Source organism: Hemiscyllium ocellatum, chromosome 14 (assembly GCF_020745735.1).
Source record: "Hemiscyllium ocellatum isolate sHemOce1 chromosome 14, sHemOce1.pat.X.cur, whole genome shotgun sequence".
Lineage (NCBI taxonomy): Eukaryota > Metazoa > Chordata > Chondrichthyes > Orectolobiformes > Hemiscylliidae > Hemiscyllium > Hemiscyllium ocellatum.
In genome coordinates, this window is record NC_083414.1 from 6,410,550 (window position 1) to 6,434,736 (window position 24,187).

At 46.0% G+C, this 24,187-nt stretch overlaps 1 protein-coding gene across 1 annotated transcript in view; it reads right to left on the reverse strand.

Annotated features, from left to right (window-relative positions):
* The window catches only part of podxl2 (podocalyxin-like 2), a 58,751-nt gene extending 36,206 nt beyond the window's left edge, over positions 1 to 22,545 (reverse strand). Inside the window, exon 1 of the mRNA XM_060835827.1 lies at positions 22,462 to 22,545. Within this exon, the coding sequence (XP_060691810.1) occupies positions 22,462 to 22,495 (34 nt within the window). The 5' untranslated portion in view covers positions 22,496 to 22,545. The remainder of the gene's footprint in view (positions 1 to 22,461) is intronic.
* Positions 22,546 to 24,187: the final 1,642 nt, after the last annotated feature.

A 24,187-nucleotide genomic window follows, 5' to 3' on the forward strand; every position in this document is an offset into this window, starting at 1 on the left:
CAGAACAGACTGGGCCTCAAACTAACTTCTCATCTGAAAGGTGGTGCCTCTGACAGGGCAGCACTCCCTCAGCCGGGTGTGTCGGGTGTGATTTCTGCGCTCAGGTCTTTGGGAGGTGAAATCCACACTTTCTGACTCGGAGGTAAGAGTGCCACCCTCTGGACTGACAGCAAACTGTCAAGAGAAGAATCTGATCCTATCTAAGAGGCATTGACGGGTGGTGGAGCTGTAGCGTGTGGGCAGATCGTCATAATGTGGGCAAGCTGAAAGGTCAACACAGTTTGACAGCCTCTTTTGTTTTGCCAGCACATGAGTGTGGGTGGTGAGCATCACCCAGAAAGACAGAGCACAAGGTTTAATGTTAACAAGCAACTCCTCTGCAAAGCAGCTGCTGGGAGGACACTTCACTCTATTTCCTCAAATTAGTCCTCATGTGACCAACGTTAATCAACAAAGACAGAGCTTGAAAAAAACTGACAACCTGGAAGATTGAGAATGTTAAACAAAAAGACTACATATGTCTTTCTGCCTGCACTTTGATCTGCCTCAGCAATTAAAGGCACATTCCCACACAGCTCAGAGTTAATTCAAGGCACGGTACCACACAGGTCAGGGTTAATTAAAGGGACAGTTCCACACAGCCCGGGGTTAATTAAAAGGAACTGTACCACACAGCTCAGAATTAATTAAAGGCACAGTCCCACACAGCTCAAGGTTAATGAAACGGACAGTACCACATCTCATGGTTAATTAAAAGGTCAGTACCAAATGGTTCAGGGTTACTTAAAGGGACAATACTGCACAGCTCAGGGTTAATTAAAGGGACTGTCCCACACAGCTCAGGGTTAATTAAAGGGACCATAACACACAGCTCAGGGTTAATTAAAGAGACTGTCCCACACAATTCAGGGTTAATTAAAGGAACTGTCCCACACAGGCCAGTTTTAAAGTGACTCTACCACACAACTAGGGTGAATTAAACAGACCATCCCACACAGTTCAGGGTTAATTAAAGGGACAATTCCACACAGCTCAGGATTAATTAAATGGACAGTCCCACACAACTCAGGGTTAATGAAAAGGACAGTTCCACACAGCTCAGGGTTAATTCAAGGCACGGTACCACACAGGTCAGGGTTAATTAAAGGGACAGTTCCACACAGCCCGGGGTTAATTAAAAGGAACTGTACCACACAGCTCAGGGTTAATTAAAGGGACTGTGCCACACAGCTCAGAGTTAATTAAAGGGACAGTTCCACAGAGCTCAGGGTTAATTAAAGGGACAGTTCCACACAGCTCAGGGTTAATTAAAAGGAACTGTACCACACAGCTCAGAATTAATTAAAGGCACAGTCGCACACAGCTCAGGGTTAATTAAAGGCACAGTCGCACATAGCTCAGGGTTAATTAAAAGGACAATACCACACAGCGTAGGGTTAATTAAAAGGACTGTGCCAAACAGCACAGGGTGAATTAAAAGGAACTGTACCACACAGCTCAGGATTAATTAAAAGGATTGTGCCAAACAGCGTAGGGTTAATTAAAAGGAACTGTACCACACAGCTCAGGGTTAATTAAAGGGACAGTTCCACACAGCTCAGGGTTAATTAAAGGGACTGTGCCACACAGCTTACAGGATAGCGCCACCATGTTCATAGGATAATTAAAGGGTCAGCATATAGTTCGGAGAGTAATTAAAGAGCCAGCACCAACTCCACCTTCTCAAGGGCAACTGGCGATGGACATTTATCGCTGGCCAGCAGCGATAGTTACATCCCATGTGTGGATTAAAAAACACTGCTCCCAACTAAAAAAGGGACAGCGCTACAGTGTTTACAGTTAATTAAAGGGACAGTGGCACACTGCGAACAGGATAATTACAGGGGCAACACCTCAAGTGTTATTCAGCACTAGCACCATTAAGTCAAAAAGACAATCTGGCTATCACGCAGATGTGTGACCCATACAGGTATGATGCTCGGTATGTAAGCTGTATGTCACAAAGACTAGTAGAAAGTATCAACAGCTTGTTGATTTGGCTGGTCACAACAAGCAAAGTTCTCACTGTATCCAACTACACATACAAAATACACAATACTAGAATCTGACATCTGATGTGATCCCTTGACTGGATAGCATTTGCAAAATAGTCCTGAGTGTGTGAAGAATTGCACTGCCAACCTTAGAATCTTACCACATGGAAACAGACCATTCAGATCCAACCAGTCCATGCCAACCAGCTTTCCAAACTAACCCAGTCCCATCTGCGTGCATCTGACCTATATCTTTCCAAATCCTTCCTATTTATGTGTCTATCCAAATGTCTTTTAAATGTTGTTAGAATTGTCAGGTGGATTCTCAGTGTGATGCACTTGCACGTACTAAAAGCTACTTATTTTTATTGGAATAGAGGAACATTGGAACAAGAGTAAGGCATTTATTCCATTGAGCTAGCTCCATAACATTTTACACCATTGGTGATGAGAAACCTCCCAACCTCCACTTTAAAACTGAGCTTCCCTAACACATAGGATTCTGTTCTTTACAGACAGAAGGAACATGTACACACACTGAGCCTGTTTCACATGTACACACACTGCACCTGTTTCACACGTACACACACTGCGCCTGTTTCACACGTACACACACTGCGCCTGTTTCACACGTACACACACTGCGCCTGTTTCACACGTACACACACTGCGCCTGTTTCACACGTACACACACTGCGTCTGTTTCAACTCAACAAAATGGCTGGAAGCCATTCACTGGTTCATTTCTCAGACAAATCAGAGTCAACCTGCCTGGTTCAAAATATCAACAGAGCTTGGCAGTTAATTGTCAGTCATTGCTAACTGGTGTATTCTCTATAGCCACACTTCCACAAATCAATGTCTACTTCCAGTCAATCAGTGTTCTCCACCTATACAGTATAAATGTTGCTTGCCCTTTACTTTGATAATCCTTGCAAGCTATCCTGATGAGAGCAAGACAAATAGCTTTGACAAAATGTGCCTTTTTCAATGTATTAGTTCACTCAACAGGAATGTTCAGAGCAACATTTACTGCCTCACTGTAATCGCTCTTGAAGGTAGTGGTGACCTGCCAGAAGCTACAATCCAGGTGATGTCCGTACACCCATGGCAAAGGGGGGGGGGGGGGGGGGGTACATCCAGGATTTGGGCCCAGCAACACTGAAGGATCATTTATACATTCCCAAATCAGGATAGTGTGTGGATTGAAAGGGATCTTGCAGGCAGTGATGTTCCCATGGATCTGCTGCCCTTGCCCTTCTGGGTAGAAATGGTGGAGAATTTGGAAGGTGCTGTTGAAAGGGACTCAGCAAATTTACCACAGTGGTAGGGTTCAGACACAAACTGGTCCAAACTCCGAGTTTCCACAAAGTAGTGCTCAGGAGAATCCCACCCAAAGCAGGATGGTTGGGAGGGTTGGCAAATCATTTGGATATCAAACAATGCTAATGGTATGAGCATCTGACGAAGAGTTCTTGGCTCACACTAAAAGAAGGACTGAGCTACGAAGACAGTGATCAAAAGAAGCGAAGAAGAATTATAGGGGAATTAAAAGAAATTGTGCATTTTTCTGTTCACTTTTTACTTGAGCAGGATAGTGAGAAAAAGGGGGTATAAGCAGCAAATGTAACTTTCAGGATTACTGACAGCAAGGGTTGGCAGCTGCTATGATCAGAGAGGAGGAAGGGGAAGGAAATACAGGCAACAATGAGGATCAATTCAAGAGAAAACTGGTTCACATTCTCAAGCGGAGAGGAACAAAGCTGTCTGAGCCACTGTTTATAATAGATGACATGGGTCAGGTCCCATCAGCTGCCTCTTTGCTAGACCTCCTGAGAGTCTAAACTGGAACTGTTGCCCTGGGTATTAAATTAAGCAGCTTGTTGTATTTGTCTGCTGGTCATGGACTGGTTTTGTGCTGGCTAGGAATTTCATTCACATTAAACCAATTAAGAATGCACTTTCTGATATTGTCCAAGGACAATTGCCAGTTACACGGCACTCTGGATTTGATCCTCTGTTCAAGAAGGCCAGCATCATTTATTTTTTTCCAACTACAGAGGAGGCCCTCTTGGTGATGGCCTGGATCTATGGTCAGAAAGTCGTCTTGGGGTCAGATAGAGAGCCAAAGTCTGATTCAACGGTGGTCAGAGGGGGTGTGGGGGTCGCAGGTGGGGATTGGCTAGCTCAGTCGGCTGGATGGCTGGTTTGCAATGCAGTGCAACACTAACAGCACAGGTTCAATCCTGAACTGGCTAAAGTTACCATAAAGGTAACAAGTGGGTGCAAGGGAACACTCTTTCACAGTGATGCCCCAATGCCCATAAGCATTCTAAACCTGAGATGGAGGAAGGGTTCAGCGAGGAGGTGAGGCGTTTGAGCTGGGCACCATCATGGCTGCACAGCTGGTTTGAGATGCAGAGAGACGCCAACAGCAAGGGCTCAACTCCCACCACGGCTAAAGGTGGCCATGAAGGATCTGTCATTCACAACTTACCTCACACGCTCAGGTTAAAACCACCACCAGTCATCCCTCTCTCTCTCTAAGCATAGAACTGCCTATGGAGCTCTGGAACTAAAGAGCCACATTCATTTCTCACTGTCACCATGGAGTTGACATTTTGACTTTGGGATAGACACATTTTTAACAATAAAATTGCTAATATTTAATCCAATAAATCGGTTAAAGAAAAGAAACAAATGATCTATTTGTTCACAGAAGCTTGCTACATGCGAAAGAGCTGCTGTGATACTCAGACAAAAACAGTGACGGTAAGTTGTTTTGGGCCATGTACCACCCTCTGCGTGAAAAAGTTGCCCTTAGGCCCCTTTTAAATCTTTTCCCTCACACCTTAAACCTATCCCCTCTAGTTTTGGACTCCCCTACCCTGAGAAAAAGGCCTTAGCTATTCACCCTTTCCATGCCCCTCATGATTTTATAAACCTCTATAAGGTCACCCCTCAACCTCCGATGCTCCAGGGAAAACAACCCCAGCCTATTCAGCCTCTCCCTATAGCTCAAACCCTCCAGTCCTGGCAACATCCTTGTAAAGCATTTCTGAACCCTTTCAAGTTTCACAACATCTTTCCTTATAGCAGGGAGACCAGAACAAATGCAGTATTCATAAAGTGGCCTAATTAATATCCTGTACAGCTGCCCTGTTCCAAGTTCTAACTGAATTCCAAAAATACTCATGATATATTTTGGCACTTACCTAATACCACAAAAAGGGTTAACTTCATACAAGTCTATTCTTTAGGAGCTAAGAACCACAGAATAAGGTAGCATGTAAGAAAGCCATTTTGCCCATCAAGGTAAAAGCAATCTGAAAAGCAATCTACTTAGCCTGCTCTGTCCCTAAATCCCAGCAATTATTTCCCCTTCGGATGCTGATCCAATTCCCTTTTGCAGACTCCTATTAAATCTGTGTTCTCTTCTCAGCACAATCCAAATACTAACCACTCACTGCACAACAAAAGCTTCCACCAAATAGGTTCAAACTGTATCTCTGGTCACTGATCTTTTAACCATTGGAAACCATTTCTGCTTCTTTATTCTGTTCAAATCTTGCATGACTTCTTGAGCACAAATTGAAACAGGCTTATCAGAGTGTTGGCATTCAGTTATAGAGTCACTGTGGTACCAAAGTAGGCCATTCAGCCCATCTAGTCCATGTTGACTCTCTGGAAAATGATCCAATCAATCACATTCCACCCTTCTGTCCATGTGGCACTGTAAGTTTATTCTTGTGAAGTGTTCATCCAAACCCCTGCACAGACAATGAGTTCCAGGTCATTACCACTTACTATGTAAAAATGTTCTTCCTTACCACTTACTCCCAACCACCCATTGTATCTTCAACCCAACTCTGAGGCCTGTTATGGGCTGGAAAGATCAAAGGCCCTGGTCCTTGTACCACTCAGTTGTTTTTCTTTGACCACATCATCAAAAGCTTTCATAATTGGTCACACTTTGATCAAATTTCTCCAGCTTCTCTGACCTTGCCTTGTCTGGGATTATGGTGAGATCATACCTACAACAGCTCCACCAGTGAGCGGCTGAAACCCTCATTCTTGCTTTTCTTTACTTTGGACTTAATTCTCCTCCACTCTCTTGGTCAGTCATCCACTCTCAGTAAACTAAGTCCTAACTTGGACCAAAATTCCATGCACCAATCAACTTTTTAAAAAATTCACTCATAGGATGTGGGTATTGCTGGCTGATCAACATTTATCGCCGGTCCCTAGTTGCCCTTGAGGTGAGCTGCAGTCCATGTGTTGTAGGTAGACCGAATGCCCTTAGGTAAGGAATTCCAGGATTTTGACTCAACAAGAGTGAAGGAACAACGATATATTTCCAAGTCAGGGTGGTGAGTGGCTTGGAGGAGATTTTGTAGGTTGTTACCATGTATCTGTTGCATGTATCTGTTTGGAAGGTGCAGTCACCTTCAGTGAATTTCTGCAGTGCATCTTGTAGATGGTACACACTGCTGTGACTGAGTGTCAGTGGTGGAGGGACTGGATAGTTGTGGAGGTGATACCAGACAACTGGCTGCTTTGTCCTGGATGGTGTCAAGCTTTTGGAGTGTTGTTGGAGCTGCACCTGAAGGGCGTGTGCCTGAACGGTCGATTTTCCTGCTCCTCAGATGCTGCCTGACCTGCTGTGCTTTTCCAGTACCACACTCTTGACTCTGATCTCCAGCATCTGTGGTCCTCACTTTCTCCTGCATCCATCCAGGCAAGTAAGGAGTATCCCATCACACTCTTAATTTGTGCCTAGGGGTGTCAGGAGATGTCACTGCACATTCCTAGCCTCTGACCTACTCTTGTAGCCACTCTGTTTATGTTACAAGTCTAGTTGAGTTTCTGGTGAATGGTAACCCCCACGATGTTGATAGTGGGGGGTTCAGTGATGGAATGTCAGGGGGCAGTGTTAAGACCAACACCTTGATTTTAAAAAAAAACTCCTCCTTGTTTTCAAATCCTTCTCAGGCCCTCTCTACCTGTGTCATTACCTCTTGCCTCCGCACCCTTTTCAGTTTCTGGCTGCAGGTGCATCTCTGATTTCAATCCCTTTAACATTAATAGCTGTGCTTTCTGCTACCCTAACCTCTGGAATTCCTTACCTCAAGTTCATTGCTTCCTAACCTCTTCCTATTTCTGAGTCCTAACCCTTTAGCCTAATGTTTGGGTCACTTACCCTAATGCTCTCCAAATGTTTCTATGAAACATTTTGATACATCTTATTACTTAAATGGTGCTATATAAATACAAACTGTTAAAGAAGAGAGAACAATCAAAGCTTCAGTAGTCCATCCAAGTAACTAAAGTCCCTCATCCCTGATTTAATTTAGCTACAATAGACGTAGATTTATAATTGGACAGTGATGTGGTCAGAATAGACAGAGCCTAAAATGGATGGTAGGAGAAATTGAGGACTATAGACATTGGAAAGTCAGAGTGGAAAAGTGTGGCGATGGAAAAGTACTGCAGGTCAGGCAGCATCCGAGGAGCAGGAGAGTCGATATTTTGGGTGCTGACTGACCTGCTGTGCTTTTCCAGCACCACACATTTCAACTCTGAAGTAGATGGTGTAATGTGATAACAACAAAGCTTCCTTTGATACATTTAGTGTCTCCCATCATTTTAAAAGGTACACACAATGTCCTGTTATCACACAAAGCCTATGCTTGCTCACCAAGTGCCATTCCCCTGCCTTCTCCCTGTAACCCCAACATGCTCTTTGTTTTCACTGAATACACCAATTTACTTTTCAAAGCCTCAGTTGAATCTGCCTCTGTCACACTCTCAGGCTGCGTATTTCAGATCCTGACCACTTGCTGAGTCAATTAGTTTCTCAGATCTCCATTGCTTCTTAATTCTGTGCCCTTTGGCTCTTCCATCAAAGGGAACAGCTTCTTGCTATCTGCTCTGTCTAGACCCATCATTGTACTGAACATCTCAATCAAATCTCCTCTTCAGCTGGTCTTCTCAGAGGGAAATAGTCCCCAGTGTCCTCAATCTATCCACAGAACTGAAATTCCTTGAATCGCAGAGTTGTTATGAAATAGGAGGCCGCCATTTGGCCCATTATGTATGCAACAGTTCTCTGAGCCTTTATATTTACTGCTAATCTCTGCCTTTTCCCTGCATTTTCATATTGTGAAGGAAAATCAAAACTAAAACAGAGATAAGAGCTGAAAATGTGTTGCTGGTTAAAGCACAGCAGGTTAGGCAGCATCCAAGGAACAGGAAATTCGACGTTTCGGGCCAGAGCCCTTCATCAGAAAGATTCGTAGCCTGAAGGGCAGTGAGAGCTGATGAAGGGCTCTGGCCCGAAACATCGAATTTCCTGTTCCTTGGATGCTGCCTAACCTGCTGTGCTTTAACCAGCAACACATTTTCAGCTCTGATCTCCAGCATCTGCAGACCTCACTTTTTACTAAAACAGAGATAAATCAGGCAAATGGGACTACAATAATGTAGGATATCTGGTCAACATGGATGAGTTGAATTGAATTGAATTGAATTTATTGTCACGTGTACCGAGGCACAGTGAAAAGCTTTGTCTTGCGAGTAATACAGGCAGCTCACAGAGTTAAGTAGCATAGATAAGTAAATAATAGGGAAAATCAAAAACACAGGTACAGGCGATTGTTAAGTGTTTGAGAGTCCATTCAGGATTCTAACAGCAGTAAAGTTGGACCGAAGGGTCTGTTTCTGTGCTGTAGCTGTCTAGGAATCATTAGTATTGGTACCTGGCTATCCTTGTTTGTCAGGCTTTGATGTAAATTCCAGGGACAACACTCACTGCCCTTCAGGCTATGAATCTTTCAGCAACCCACGTCATCAGAGCTTATTACTTCAGAGGTTTAGTTTAAAATTAATTCACAGGATGTGGATGTGGCTCGGCCAGCATTTATTGCCCGTCCCTGAATGCCCAGAGGGCAATTAACTGCCAAACACAGTCACCTTCTGCTGCCATTAACCAAGTGATTGATAACTCTGAGAGAAGGGAATGGTCCACCAGGTTTGTGAAAGGTAAAGGCATAAAAGGAATGAGGTGAATTAGCTTGTGTTGCCAACAATGTAGATTTTGTTCTATTTGTTCAAGAGATATCACTGGCTATAACAGCATTTCCTGCCCAGAGTGCAGTTAACAGCCAATCACATTGCTGCGGGTCTGGACTCACATGTAGGCCAGCAGTTTCCTTTGCTAAAGGACATGAGTGAATCAGGTAAACTGTCAGACAATCAACAATTTAGTCATCATTAGATTAACAGTGAAATGATAATACCTCCCCCTTCATCCCTCCAAGCTCCCAGATAAATGAGTTTGACACACATTGCGACATCGAACATGTTTTCTGACACCTCCGCCTCTGGGCTCACTTTTTCAATCAAGAATCTCGCCCACCCACTGAGGACCCCTTCTCCCACCTCCAGCACACCCTATCCACCTGGACAGCCCGTGCTGGTCTGTAACCCGCCCTTGACTTCTTCTTTTCGAACTGCTGCTGTGAGATAGACCTCCTCAACCTGTCCACCCCTCCCCCCCAACCCACTTCAACCTCCCTTCCTCATAAAGCGCAGTGCTCCACTCCCTCTGCTCCAACCCCAAGTTGGAGACAAGGTGGGGTGGGGGCACTGCTAGTTTGGCACACCGACCTTTAACCACTGAAGCCAGGCACGAACTCGCAGACACCTCCTCCTACTGCCCCCTCGTTCACGACCTCACCTCCCATCACCAAACCATCATCTCCCAGACCATCTACAACCTCATCACCTCTGGTGATCTCCCACCCATAGCCTCCAACCTCATTGTCCGTGAACCCCACACCACCCGATTCTACCTCCTTCCTAAGATTCACAAACCTGACTGCCCCAGTTGACCCAATGTCTCAGTCTGCTCCTGCCCCACCGAACCTATCTCTGCGTACCTTTACGCCATTCTGTCCCCTTAGTCCAGGAACTCCCCACCTAGGTCTGGGACAACACTCACATCCGTCACCATGTCCAAGTCTCTCGTTTCCCCAGCCCCCAGCTTATCTTCACCATGGATATCCAGTTGGTGTGCACATCCATCTGCCACGACGAAGGTCTCCAAGCCCTCCGTTTCTTCCTCTCACACCAATCAGTACCCTTCCACTGACACCCTCATCCGCCTGGCTGAACTGGTCCTCACCCTCAACAATGTCTGCTTCCAATCCTCCCACTTCCTCCAAACCAAAGGGGTAGCCATGCGCACCCACATGGGATCCAGCTATGCCTGCCACTTCGTTGGGTACATGGAATAGTCCATCTTCCGTAGCTACACCACCACCATCCCCCACCTTTTTCTCTGCTACATTGATGACTATATCAGTGTTATCTCATGCTCCCACGAGAAGGCTGAACAGTTCATCAACTTCACGAACACCTTTCACCCTGACCTCAAATTCACCTGAACCATCTCAGACACCTCCCTCCCCTTCCTGGACCTCTCTATCTCCATCTCCAATGACTGACTAACCATCTACTACAAACCCACAGACTCCCATAGCTACCTGGACTACACCTCCTCCCATCCTGCCTCCTGTAAAAATGCCATCCCTTATTCCCAATTCCTCTGCCTCCACCGCAAATGTTCCTAGGATGACCAATTCCAATTTAGAAAATTCCAGGTGGCCTCCTTCTTCAAAGACCACAATTTCTCCTTGCTCGTGGTCAACGATGCCCTCCAGCATATCTTCTTCACTTCGTGCATCTCCGCCTGTGAACCACACCCCTCCAACAACAAGGACAGATCCCCCTGGTCTTCACCTTCCACCCCATCAACCTCCGTATACATCGCACCATCCTCTGCCACTTCCGCCAACTATAAACAGACCCCACCACGAGGGACAGATTTCCCTCCCTACCGTATCAGCATTCCGGAGAGACCATTCTCTTTCAGACCCACACTCTCCCCACCTCCCCCCCCCCACCCCCCCACCCCCCCACCCCCACCTACCCCTCCCCACCACCACCAGCTCTCACCCCTCTCCCGGCACCTTCCCCTGCCACCACAGCAAGTGCAAAATCTGCTCCCACACCACCCCTCTCACACCCGTCCAAGGCCCCAAAGGATCCTTCCACATCCAACAGAAATTTACCTATACCTCCACCAATGTCATCTCCTCCCTGATAATATCACTAGTCTATCACCTCCCCTCTTGCCAGTATTGGGAATGGTCAGTATTTTTATTGAATTCATTTCCATCACCTAACTTGGTGGGATTCATCCCAGGTCTTTGGACCATTAGCTGGATTAATAGTCTAGTAGTAATACCATGAAGTTATTGCCTCCTGACCCTTGTAGGTGGATGGAACACCCAAGAGAGATAAGCAGGGGTTCAAGGTCCTTGGGAAAGAACAGTGGTACAATACACCTTGACAGCAACACAGCAGATATATCTTCCTCTTTGTCTGTGATGTGATTGCTGGACAATCAACAACAGCATCATCAAGTGAAACATGAGAAAGACCAAGATCATCATCTTCAGGCAACTTGCTACTGAGACCCTCCTCAATCTGGGATCAATTCCATCAATGCTTCTGAAAACATCCTCTGGCCTCCAGAAACCTTGGCTCAACAAAACTTCCATTCCCAAATAATTTTCTACACTATATCACATGCGTCCAGCCGCTCTGAACCACACTGTCCTATTCCCCACCTCTTCCAATTGCTCCACAGTCTCCACTTTCCCTCATGCTGAGACCTCCTCCAGTCCTACAAGCACTCTCCCAACACCCTAGTCCCTATTCCTCTGATCCCAGCCTCCCATGTATATCCTCCCAGTATAATTGGTAGTGGTGCCTTCAGCCAAGTGGATCCTACTATTGAAAAAAAACTAGCCACCAGGATATGTGAACATCGACTAGCCACAAAACGACATGACCCACTTTCACAAGTAGCCTTACAAATGGACAAGGAAGGACACCACTTCGACTGGGACAATACATCCATCCTAGGACAAGCTAAACAAAGACACGCACGAGAATTCCTAAAAGCACGGCATTCCAACCGGAACTCTATCAACAAACATATTGACTTGGAACCCATTTACCACCCCTTGAGAAAAAGTACAGGAAATGACATCACCACATGAAATGATGTCACCACAGGAAACCAACTCAAGGAAACTCAAACATATAAATAGAAAGCGGGCTACACCACCAGTGCTTCATTCGGAGGCTCACTGAAGATGGTGACGAGAAATCTGAAAACGAACCTTGCAGCTCAGCGAGCAAACCTACATCCAGAACTTCAACCTGAGCTACAAATCTTCTCAAAACTTTCTGGATCCTACTCTTTTAAGTCCCCTCCTCAGAATCACAGAATGGTCACTGCATAGAAGGGGGACCATCACTGAATGAGCAATTCACTCGTGCATTTCCCTGCCTTACCCTGTGAACCTGCACATTCTTCCTTTTTCACACAGCACGGTCATTCCTTTTGGAATGTCTTGACTGAAGCTGTTTTCTCTTTGATCTCAGGTAATATACTCCAGACCCTAACCACTCGCACCTATCATGTTGCCTTTGTTTCTTTTGCCAATCACTTTAACTCTGTGTCCTTCAGTGGCAACATTTTCTCCACATCTATTCTGTCCAAACCCTTCTTAATCCTATCTCCCTCCACCTTTTGCCAGCCCTTTGATCCCTCAATAAACTCCATCGATTTGAGCAAGTGGGCAGCACGGTGGCACAGTGGTTGAGGGCAGAAGGGTGGCACAGTGGTTGAGGGCAGAAGGGTGGCACAGTGGTTGTGAGCGGCATGGTGGCACTGCTGCCTCATAGCGCCAGAAACCCGGGTTCAATTCCCGCCTCAGGCAACTCTCTGTGTGGAGTTTGCACATTCTCCCCGTGTCTGCGCGGGTTTCCTCTGGCTGCTCCGGTTTCCTCCCACAATCCAAAATAAAAAGTGCAGGTTAGGAGAATTGGCAAGGCTAAATTGCCCATAGTGTTAGGTGAAGGGGTAAATGTAGGGGAATGGGTCTGGGTGGGTTGCACTTCGGCGGGTCGGTGTGGACTTGTTGGACCAAAGGGCCTGTTTCCACACTAAGTAATCTAAAAAAAATCTAAAAGAAAAAGTGGTGGTCACTCCTTCTCGATCTTCCTTTCTCGGTCATGAGTCCATTCTCCTCACGCCTTATTGCATCAAAGAAATTATACATAAATATGAGTATTAACCAGAAAAACACATTCTGTCAAACCTTTTCATCTTGCTCTAAGCAGCACAATTTGCAAGAATACCAACGTAAGGGGAAAGCAACATTTATATCATATGAGGGGAAAATGCTGCTTGGTGACCAAGTGGACTCTGATTGGTAGAAGTGTTTCCATGGAGATCAGAGGAGAGAGTGTGGTGCTGGAAAAGCACAGCAGGTCAGGCAGCATCCGAGGAGCAGGAGAATCGACATTTCGGGCATAAACCCTTCATCAGGAATACAAAACGTCGATTCTCCTGCTCCTCAGATGTTGCCTGAACTGCTGCGCTTTTCCAGTGCCACCCTCTCAACTCTGATCTCCAGCATTTGCAGTCCTCACTTTCTCCTGCCATGGAGATCTCACTGGTTAATGATAGCTGACAGTTAACTGCAGGGCTTTATTTAAAATTTTAAACTAGGGCATATTCACTGACTGGTGAAGGTGTTGCCCTGAGAAATGAACCAATGAACAGTGATCACTTATTCTGAGCTGAAACTGAGTGTGTTCATCTTGCTGTCTGCAAGGATTGGGGCTCTGAGGAATCTGGGGAAGAGAATTCTAAAGAAGCTAACAGTACACAGTGAAGAAATTCGGACTAAACTCTGTCTTAAATGGGAAATCTTTTTTAAAAAATGACTCTTCTTGCCTCTGAATACCCTCACAGAAGAAGACATCCCATCAGCATTTAGCCCCCTCACAGTCTTATACATTTCAATAAGATCTCAACTCCAAAGAAACAAGTCCAACTTGCCAACCTTTCTTGATGAGACAAACCCTCCAATGCAAGATCAGCCAAGTGAACCTTCTGTAAACTGCTACTAATGAAGTCCATCACTCCTTAAAAAAGTAAAGCAAAATTGTACCCACCAGTGGGCGGTCATTTAGCTCTGTTGGGTTGATGGCTGGTTTGAAATTTGGAATAATGCCAACAGTGCAGGTTTGATTCCTGCACTTGCTGAGGTCTCCACCAAGGACTCTAAACCTTGCATGAGCCATGCTGTCCCTCAGATTAAACCATTGCCAGTTGTTGCTCCCCTCTTGAGAGCAGCCCTACAAACGCCTTTACTTTTACCCACACTATTGGAGGTGTGATCTCACAGAAGGTCCTATCCAGCTGGATCAAGACTTTGCTATTTTCAGTCATACCACAAGGTTTGTTATAGCTCAGACCTGGTTATACAGCAAGGCAAAAGTGAGGACTGGAAACCAGAGTTTAGATCAGAGTGGTGCTGGAAAAGCACAGCAGGGCCGGCAACATCCGAGGAGCAGGAAAATCGATGTTTCGGGCAAAAGCCCTTCATCAGAAATAAGACAAAGGGTCAGTTAGACTCGAAACGTCAGCTCTTTTCTCTCCTTACAGATGCTGCCAGACCTGCTGAGATTTTCCAGCATTTTCTCTTCTGATTAATGAATTATTAGATTCCCTACAGTATGGAAATAGACCCTTCGGCCCAACAAGTCCACACTAACCCTCCAAAGAGTAACCCACCCAGACCCATTTCCCACATTTACCCCTGACTAATGTACCTAACACTATGGGCAATTTAGCATGGCCAATTCACCTGACCTGCACATCTTTGGACTGTGGGAGGAAACCGGAGCACCCGGAGGAATCCCACACAGACACAGGGAGAATGTGCAAACTCCACACAGACAGTCGCCCAACGCTGGAACCTGAGCCACCAGCCATTCATTATCCCAGACAGCATCTGCTGCACACAAGAAAACTAATAGCATATTGTCCAGGTACATTCAGGCAGGAGATAAATTCCAGGATTCCGGAAGTCCCCATCCCTGGCAGTATTCACCTCTCCAAGGCCTTCCTGAAGTTTGGTGCTCAGTGTTGGGCTCAATACTCCATCTGAGGCCTAACCAGTGTTTCAAAAGGGTTAAGGATAAATTATTCAGTTCTGTTCTCTACTCCTTAATGAATAAAATCCTTGGATCGGAGCAGATTTTTTTTAAACAGTGTCCTCAATTTGTACAGATCCTCCAAAAGTATGTGCACGCACAGCGCAACGTCTCTCTGTTCCTGCAACTCTGTCAAAATTATACCAGTTATCTTCGTTACAAAGCTAACTCTTGAATGCGCTGCCAGAGAAGATGGTGGAAGCAGACATTAGTAGCAACATTCAACAAGCAACTGGACGAACACGTGAATAGGAAGGAAATAGAGGGATATATAACTGTAAGTGAAGACAGTGTTAGTATGTAAGGGCAAAATGTGTTGGTGCAGACTTGCAGGACCGAAGGACCTGCGCCTGTGTTGTATTGTTCCTTGCCCTTCACATTTCTCTGAACTAAATGTCATCTGGCAAGATTGAGCTATAAATATCCCACATTTTTTCTTTTAATAATTACATTTGTTGCATCTACCTGAAAGGGTGGAGTCTGATATTTTTTCCAAACTTATTTAGCTATACTTGGGAATGTCAGGTTGGATTATTGGTTCAAATCCGGGGGAGAGGAATTTTTTTTAAAAATTCTATCCTGGGGGTTTTTCTGGTGAGTCCAGCATTTGTTGCACCTTACTAATCACCCTTCAATTAAGTGGCTTGTTGGCCATTTCAGAGATTAGTTAAGAATCACGCACATTGCTGTAAATCTGGAGTCACATGCAGTCCCGGAAGGAAGTGCAAGTTTCCTTCCCTAAAGGACATAAGTGAACCAGATAGCTTTTTCCCAAATGACAACAATTTCATTACTGTTAGCTAGCTTTCAATTCCAGGACAGCTGGAATTGAAAGCTAGCCATCAAAAGCTGGGTGGCACGGTGGCTCAGTGGTTAGTCCTGCTGCCTCACAGCGCCAGGGACCCGGGTTTGATTCCAATAGACAATAGGTGCAGGAGTAGGCCATTCTGCCCTTTGAGCCTGCACCACCATTCAATATGATCATGGCTGATCATCCTTAATCAGTATCCTGTTCCTGCCTTATCTCCATAACCCTTGATTACACTATTCTTGAGAGCTCTGTCCAACTCTTTCTTAAATGAATCCAGAGACTGGGCCTCCACTGCCCTCTGTGGCAGAGCATTCAACACAGCCACCACTCTCTGGGTGAAGAAGTTTCTCCTCATCTCTGTCCTAAATGGTCTACCCCGTATTTTTAAGCTGTGACCTCTGGTTCGGCACTCACCCATCAGCGGAAACATGTTTCCTGTTTCCAGAGTGTCTAATCCTTTAATAATCGTATATGTCTCAATCAGATCCCCTCTCAGTCTTCGAAACTCAAGGGTATTACAAGCCCAGTCGCTCCAGTCTTGCAGTGTAAGGTACTCCCTCCATTCCAGGAATTGATCTCGTGAACCTACGCTGCACTCCCTCAATAGCCAGAATGTCTTTCCTCAAATTTGGAGGCCAGAACTGCACACAATACTCCAAGTGTGCTCTCACCAGGGCTCTGTACAGCTGCAGAAGAACCTCTTTGCTTCTATACTCAATTCCTCTTGTTATGAAGGCCAGCATGCTATTAGCCTTCTTCACTACCTGCTGTAACTGCATGCTTGCCTTCATTGACTGGTGTACAAGAACACCCAGATCTCTCTGTACTGCCCCTTTACCTAAATTAATTCCATTTAGGTAGTAATCTGCCTTCCTGTTCTTGCCACCAAAGTGGATAACCATACATTTATTCACATTAAACTGCATCTGACCACTCACCTAACTTGTCCAGGTCACCCTGTAATCTCCTAACATCCTCATCACATTTCAGCCTGCCACCCAGCTTAGTATCATCAGCAAATTTGCTAATGTTATTACTAATACCATCTTCTATATCATTAACATATATTGTAAAAAGCTGCGGTCCCAGTACTGATCCCTGCGGTACCCCACCTGCCATTCCGAAATGGAGCCGTTTATCACTAGTCTTTGTTTCCTGTCAGCCAACCAACTTTCAATCCAAATTAGTACTTTGTCCCCAATACCATGTGCCCTAATTTTGCTCACTAACCTATGTGGGACTTTATCAAAAGCTTTCTGAAAGTCCAGGTACACTACATCTACTAGATCACCCTCGTCCATCTTCAGAGTTACATCCTCAAAAAATTCCAGAAGATTAGTCAAGCATGATTTCCCCTTCATAAATCTATGCTGACTGTGACCTATCCTGTTACTGCTATCCAGATGTGTCGTAATTTCATCCTTTATAATAGACTCCAGCATCTTTCCCACCACTGAGGTCAGACTAACTGGTGACAGACTGTGTGGGACTTGCACATTCTCCCCGTGTCTGTGTGTGTTTCCTCTGGGTGCTCCAGTTTCCTTTCACAATTCAAAGATGGTGAATTGGCCATTGGGAAATTCCCAAAGTGTTCAGGGATGTGTAGGTTAGGTGCATGAGTCAGGGGAAATGTAGAGTAACGGGTCTGGGTGGTATACTCTACAGAGGGTCAGTGTGGACATGTTGGGTCGAATGGCCTGTTTCCACACTGTAGGGATTCTATGATAACTTTGATTTTTTTAACTCAAATTCCACAAGCTGCCCTGATGGGATTTGAACCCATGACCACATGGCATTAGGTTGGGTCTCCGGCATTACTAGTCCAGTGATTCGTGGATGTATCCATAGGGCAACTTGTTGGGTATGGTGCTAATTGGAGCCATAGGATAAACTAGTCTGCATAATGTGGGACAAAAACAGAAAATGCTAGAAACACTCAGCAAGTCAGGCGTCATCTGTGGGCAGAAGCAGAGATAATGGGCACAATATTCTATAGGTTACAGCAATGTGGGCGATGGAGAAATGTGTGGCAGAATCATGTGAGAAGCCTGGCAAGCTCCATCTCAGCATCAGGAGCATTGCACCAACTTTTGTGCTTTTCACAAACATTCAAGCTAATGAGCGTCTTGTTAGGCATTGGTGAGTTGCTAATTCAGGGGGATTATTGCTCATTAAACACCTTGTTAATGGGTCAACTCACCTCATCAATATTCTGCTTCCTATCTGAGTAAATGTCACAAACAAGCTGAACATCAAGAATTCCCAAAATTGAAGTCAGAGCGGTTACCTGGCAATGTCAGCTCACCACTTGTTCCAGAGGACCTCTATGTTGGACACCAGGCACCAACATCTCAGCGCACACCCCACACCCACCAACAGTGGGATTCAAGATGTGTCAGCTTCTAAGAATCCTCATTGTCCATCTCCCATCCACTTACAGGATGCTATGGCCCTTCAATGCTGACCCTCGGAATGCCCCGGTAACTCTCAGAGTAACACTGCAGCAAGCACACAGTGTGTACAGGGACACACACCCAGCTCAGGACTGTACCTCCAAGATCTTCACTCACTCTGTGATCACAGCACCCCTGCTTTTCTCTGCCTTTCTTTGTATGCTTGGCTTCCTGAGATACCAGACTCAGATGACTTCTGTCTCACTGAGTGTTTTTTTTAGCACTGACACAAAGGCAGGAAGTTTGTCAGTGATGCCAGCGATGCCTCAGTCAAGGAGGGAAAGCCTTGCCTCCTGGCACAGTGAAGCGAAAGTGGGTACTGCAGATGCTAGAGATTATAGTCAAGATTAGAGTGGTGCTAGAAAAGCACAGCAGGTCAGGCAGTATCCTAGGAGCAGGAAAATCGACTTTTCGGACATAGGCCCTACATCGTGAGCCTTTCCTGATGAAAGGCTCCTGCCCAAAACGTCAATTTTCCTGCTCCTCGGATGCTGCCTGACCTGCTGTGCTTTTCCAGCACCACTCCTGGCACAGTGAGTCAAGGACAGCCTCTGACCCTAGTCCAGGGGTTTGGACAAATTCAGTCAGTCACTCGGGGTGGGCGGAGTCAGGATCCTCTCCACCTCCGGGGTGAGGAGCTGAATAACAAACTGACCAGCACCTAGCTTGACTCTTTATTCCTGAAAGAGGGGGTGCTGTTTTCCTCCTGGAATGGGAGACAGGCGGGTACTGAAAGTGGGTGGCACAACTGTCACTGTTGGTGCAGGAGGGGAGGTGTCCCTGAGTGAGTGGGCATCGTAGAGGGCACATGGGGTCAGTGAATGTGACTGAGGGAAGAAATTGCAGGCAATAATCAGAGTGATAGAGGAGGAGCCTTGGCGGGAGGTGAGTAGAGCAGCAGAAAGAGAGAGAAAATGGGGCATTTCATTGTAGAGGAGAGAAGGACATTGACCTTTCTCCTACTGTGCTGGGCGTCCTCCAGACGGCACTGACCTGGTTGGAAACCTCAGACCAGCCTGCACCTGGTATCAAGACCTCCACTGTTGGCCCTAGGATTGAAGAGGTCCTGCCTCTGCCCAACTCTATCCAGGTCCCTGCCCACAAAGCAGAGCATCAACTTCCCCTTATCTGCCATGTCCATGTCAAATATCAAGAACCGTGTGGGACAGCTCTGCACTCACACGGGGGTTTCCGAGCTACACAACACATGAGCATGAGCACAAGGGACACTGGATAATACTGGGATATCCCAGCAACAACAAGTTATTATGGCACAGTGGCTCAGTGGTTAGCACTGCTATCTCACAGTGCCCGGGACCCAGGTTTGATTCCACCCTCAGGAGTTTGCAGATTCTCCCTGAGTCTGCATGGGTTTCCTCCGGGTGCTCCAGTTTCCTCCCACAATCCAAAGATGTGCAGTTAGGTGAACTGGCCATGCTAAATTGCCCACAGTGTTCAGTGATGTGTAGGCTAGGTGCATTAGTCAGGGGTAAACATAGGGCAATGGGTCTGGGTGGGTTACTGTTTGGGCTTATTGAACTGAAGGGCCTATTTCAACACTGTAGGGATTCTGTGACAGGAACAGCACCTGGTGGGATAGTTATTTAATTAGATGATTAATTAATTACCTCGCAGAGAGAGAAAGAAATCCTCCAAAAAGCTCAATTCAACTCGTCCTAAAGCACTGTAAGATTTAGCCCAAAACTTCAGGTTAACAACTTTCTATGGGACTAAAGGTGCCATACTGTTAATGTCGCTGGTCTAGGCATGTTGAGGCCTAGACAAATGGTTCAAAACCCAGTGCAGCTGGTTAAACTACATCCAAAGAGTATAATCTGCAGGACTGTGCGAGGTGTTGTATTTTCACATAAAATGGCCAACTGAGGCCTTTGCCCGTCAGGCCGAGGTAAAAAAATCCCACTCTACCATTGAGTCAGGACACTGGCCAATCAACATCACAACAGATGGGCCCTCCTGTGTCACAGTGGTAGTGTCCCTAATCCTAGACTGGAGGCCTAGGTTCAAGTCCCATCTAGTCCAAAGGTTTGCAATAACATCTCTGAACTGGTCAATTAGAAAAATAGATTAAATTTTAAAAATTCCAACATTACAAGAAGGAAAAAAGAGAGTTTAAAACAAATGATCAAACTGGCTATCTGTTTATAACTAGGTGTGCACAAAACGCTTCTCACTTCTCTATGTGTAAATAGTGACAGCAATTCAAATGTACTTCATCGCTGGAAAGCACTTTGAGATTCCCAATGGTTGCAAAAAGGTGCTGTATAAATGCAAGTGTTCCTTCTTCTCCCCAAAGTCTGGCGTGGTTATTGCAGGATGTTTCAGAGGTGTAAGTGAGGGCTGCAGATGCTAGCGATCAGAGCTAAAAATGTGTTGCTGGAAAAGAGAAGGAGAATCGACGTTTCGGGCATGAGCCCTTCTTCAGGGATGAGGAAAGTGTGTCCAGCAGGCTAAGATAAAAGGTAGGGAGGAGGGACTTGGGGGAGGGGCGTTGGAAATGCGATTGGTGGAAGGAGGTCAAGGTGAGGTTGATAGGAAGAGCTTCTGGGCAGAAGAGATGACCTGGGGTGTGCAGTGAGAGAGGGACTCACTGAAATCCTTGTAGAGGGAGGAAGAGAGCTTCTTCAAGGAAGGCATCCTTGCAAGAGGATTCGCAGTAGGTTAAAATCTTCAAGGAGAAAGTGAGGACTGCAGATGCTGGAGTATCAGAGCTGAAAATGTATTGCTGGAAAAGCGCAGCAGGTCAGGCAGCATCTAAAGAGCAGGAGAATCGACGTTTCAGGCATGAGCTTGCTGGACACACTTTCCTCATTCCTGAAGAAGGGCTCATGCCCGAAACATCGATTCTCCTGCTCTTTGGATGCTGCCTGACCTGCTGCGCTTTTCCAGCAACACATTTTCAGCTCGGTTTCCGAGGTGTTTCCTCTCCCCATGTGTTTGGAAGGTGCACTCTCTTTCATCGGGGAGAGAGCTCACTATTTAACCAGGAGATGTGGCGATCAACTCCATGAGGGGGCTTTTCGTTAATCTACTGGGGTCATGGCTGTGGCTCACAACAGCAGGGCAGGCCGGAGAGTTCCCCACTTGAGATACCAGGGAAACACACCCTAAAGCTTAGCAAGTAAGATTCTTTTTTTTCTCTCTTTTTTAAAGTGGACGAATCTTTATTCAATTTCCACCACCAGGAAGATAGGAAAACACCCGGGTGGCCAGTGACAAGCAGTGCCCTTTACATCAAAGGGCAATGCTGTGTGATCAGACAGTGAAGGGGAGGGCAGGGACTAAATCAAAATAGAGTTGGAAGTAAGATTCTTCATGCTGTGTTCACCCCCTAATACTCATTACGGATCAATAGGTTCAGACAAATGTGGCGCAAATAAACTGACCCCCCCAATAGATATTAATTATCTCCATTGTAACTTTATTTAACCTCCTGGTTCAGATTTCTCTGTAAAAGGGACCGAAGCTGTGTCTGAGTGGGTCAGTCTCCTGCCCCTGGATCTGAGCGCCCTCTCCTTGCTATTTGTGAAGGTAATCATCTGGAGGTCAGCCCTGAGGGCACACATTGATGTCTTGTGGTAGGCCCTGTCATGTAGAAAGATCTCAGCTCACTGCTTCGAGGAGGAAAGCCTTTCCCCAAATCCCTCCAAAGCTAGGCCAATAATTTATCCCCCCTCCAGCATTATGTAGGGTCAGTGCTTCCGTCCGGACAACAGGGACTGCACCTCTCGAGAACACAGGTTATAAATCAGTTTGGGGTCTCCTGAACCAGCATTGTATACGTCTTTCCATTCATAAATCAGCGAATCAAGTCCAGGCCACATCACCTCCTGGTTTTGGGAGCAGGTACATCACTTAGGATTGGATATTCGGGCAATAATATCACACAGACACAGGAACAATTCTTTGTCCCAGACCTGCAAACTTTTTCTCTCTTTTAAAAGCCCCCCACCCCGGTAAAAGGAAGACAGAGACACAGAGAAAATGCAATATTTTCACTTACCAAGTGCACAAAGGAGAGATTGTCTCAGGCTCATGGTTGGGATGCAGAGAGCGACACAGAGAGTGTGATTTGTTTCTTCTCTCCCACCCTCCTTCCTCTGCCTTCCCCTTCCTGCGGTGGAATAGAAGGTTTCTTGATGAGGTTCCTTTATCCTTTCGGGATAAATCGCAGCCCTCCCCTCGCCCTTACTGCGCTCGCCTGAGACAGACACAACGATTGCAGCTAGGCTGTCTGAGCAGGTCCATCACAGGCAACAGAAAAATCGCAGCCTTTTGCAGACACGATCAATGAAACTTACGTGTAATTAATTTCACAAAATGCAGCTCTTTCCTTACCCAGCCCCCGTCTTTCCCCTTCCCCCCGTTCACTGCTGAAATATATATTTTTACAAAACTATTGCAAATAAGTTGCCCTGTTCTGTGCTCCCCTCCGCGGTGAGTTTGCAAGCTCCTATCAAATTGCTCTTCTCAGGGAGACAGACTGAAAAGCTGAATAATTTCACTGATTATTGCGCAGTGTCTGTTATCCAGGTCGAATTCTTCCCTCTTCTGGGTCCTACCTTCCGTCTGCGACATCCACAGAGATGCATGACACTGCCTCATACAGAAGCGAGCAATGAATGAAAGAAATAAAAACAGTGTTGGAGAAACTCAGCCGATCTGGCAGAAAGCAAAGTTAATGTTTCGACCTTGATATGGCTCTTCTTCAGAATTCAACAACTTTCCAAAGTTAACACATTGGTGCCTGATTGTTCCAACTCACTCTCTCTCTCCCTCCCTCTCTCTCTGTCTCCTCCAAGCCCTCCTCACTCACACTCTCCACCCAGCCCTCACTCTCCAATCTCCTCCCCAACTCTCACTTTATCCGCCTTTCTTACCCCCACATTCTCTCCTCCTCCACCCTGTGTGGAGTTTGCACATTCTCTGCGTGACTTTCCTCCGGGTGCTCCGGTTTCCTCCCACAGTCCAAAGTTGTGCAGGTCAGGGTGAATTGGCCATGCTAAATTGCCCATAGTGTTAGGTGCATTAGTTAGAGAGAAATGGGTCGGTGTGGACTTGTTGGGCCGAAGGGCCTGTTTCCACACTGTAGGGAACCTAATCTCATCTCACTCTCTCCATAACCCCCACTGCCTCTCCCCACCCACAACCGCCCACTGTCATCCCTTCAACCCTGCTCTCTTTCTCCTCCAACCCCTCTTTCACACCCCACACTCTCTCCTCATTTACACACACTCTCCTCCACCGTCTCGCTCCCTCCCTTTCACCCCCTCACTCTCGCCCATCCTTCACACCCCACTTGCCCTCCTCAATCACCTCCCACCCTACTATTTGGTTTCCATTTAGAAAGTCCCAAATGTCCCAAAGTTAAAACCTTCCCCGTTTCTAAATTACTGCTTCAACAAGCAGAAAACTGGAATATACACAGAATGAGGCCATTCAACCCCTCCTGCTCATGCTGGTTCATTTAAAAGGCTCTCCAATGTGCTGTTTCTTAAAATATACTTTTCAGCATCTCCCTTTTCTCTGGCTTTGTACAAAGAGATATTTTAGAACTCTGCACTCTGGCTTCTGAGCTCCTCACAGCCTTCAGCAACATTTTCTCTTGATGTATTCTCTCAACAGTTCAAACACTTCTATTCAATCTCACTTTAGCCCTTACTGCCAGTGATGGAGAAAAAGACAAGTATTTTCATCTCTTCCTTTCCCGTAATCATGAAATATTAATT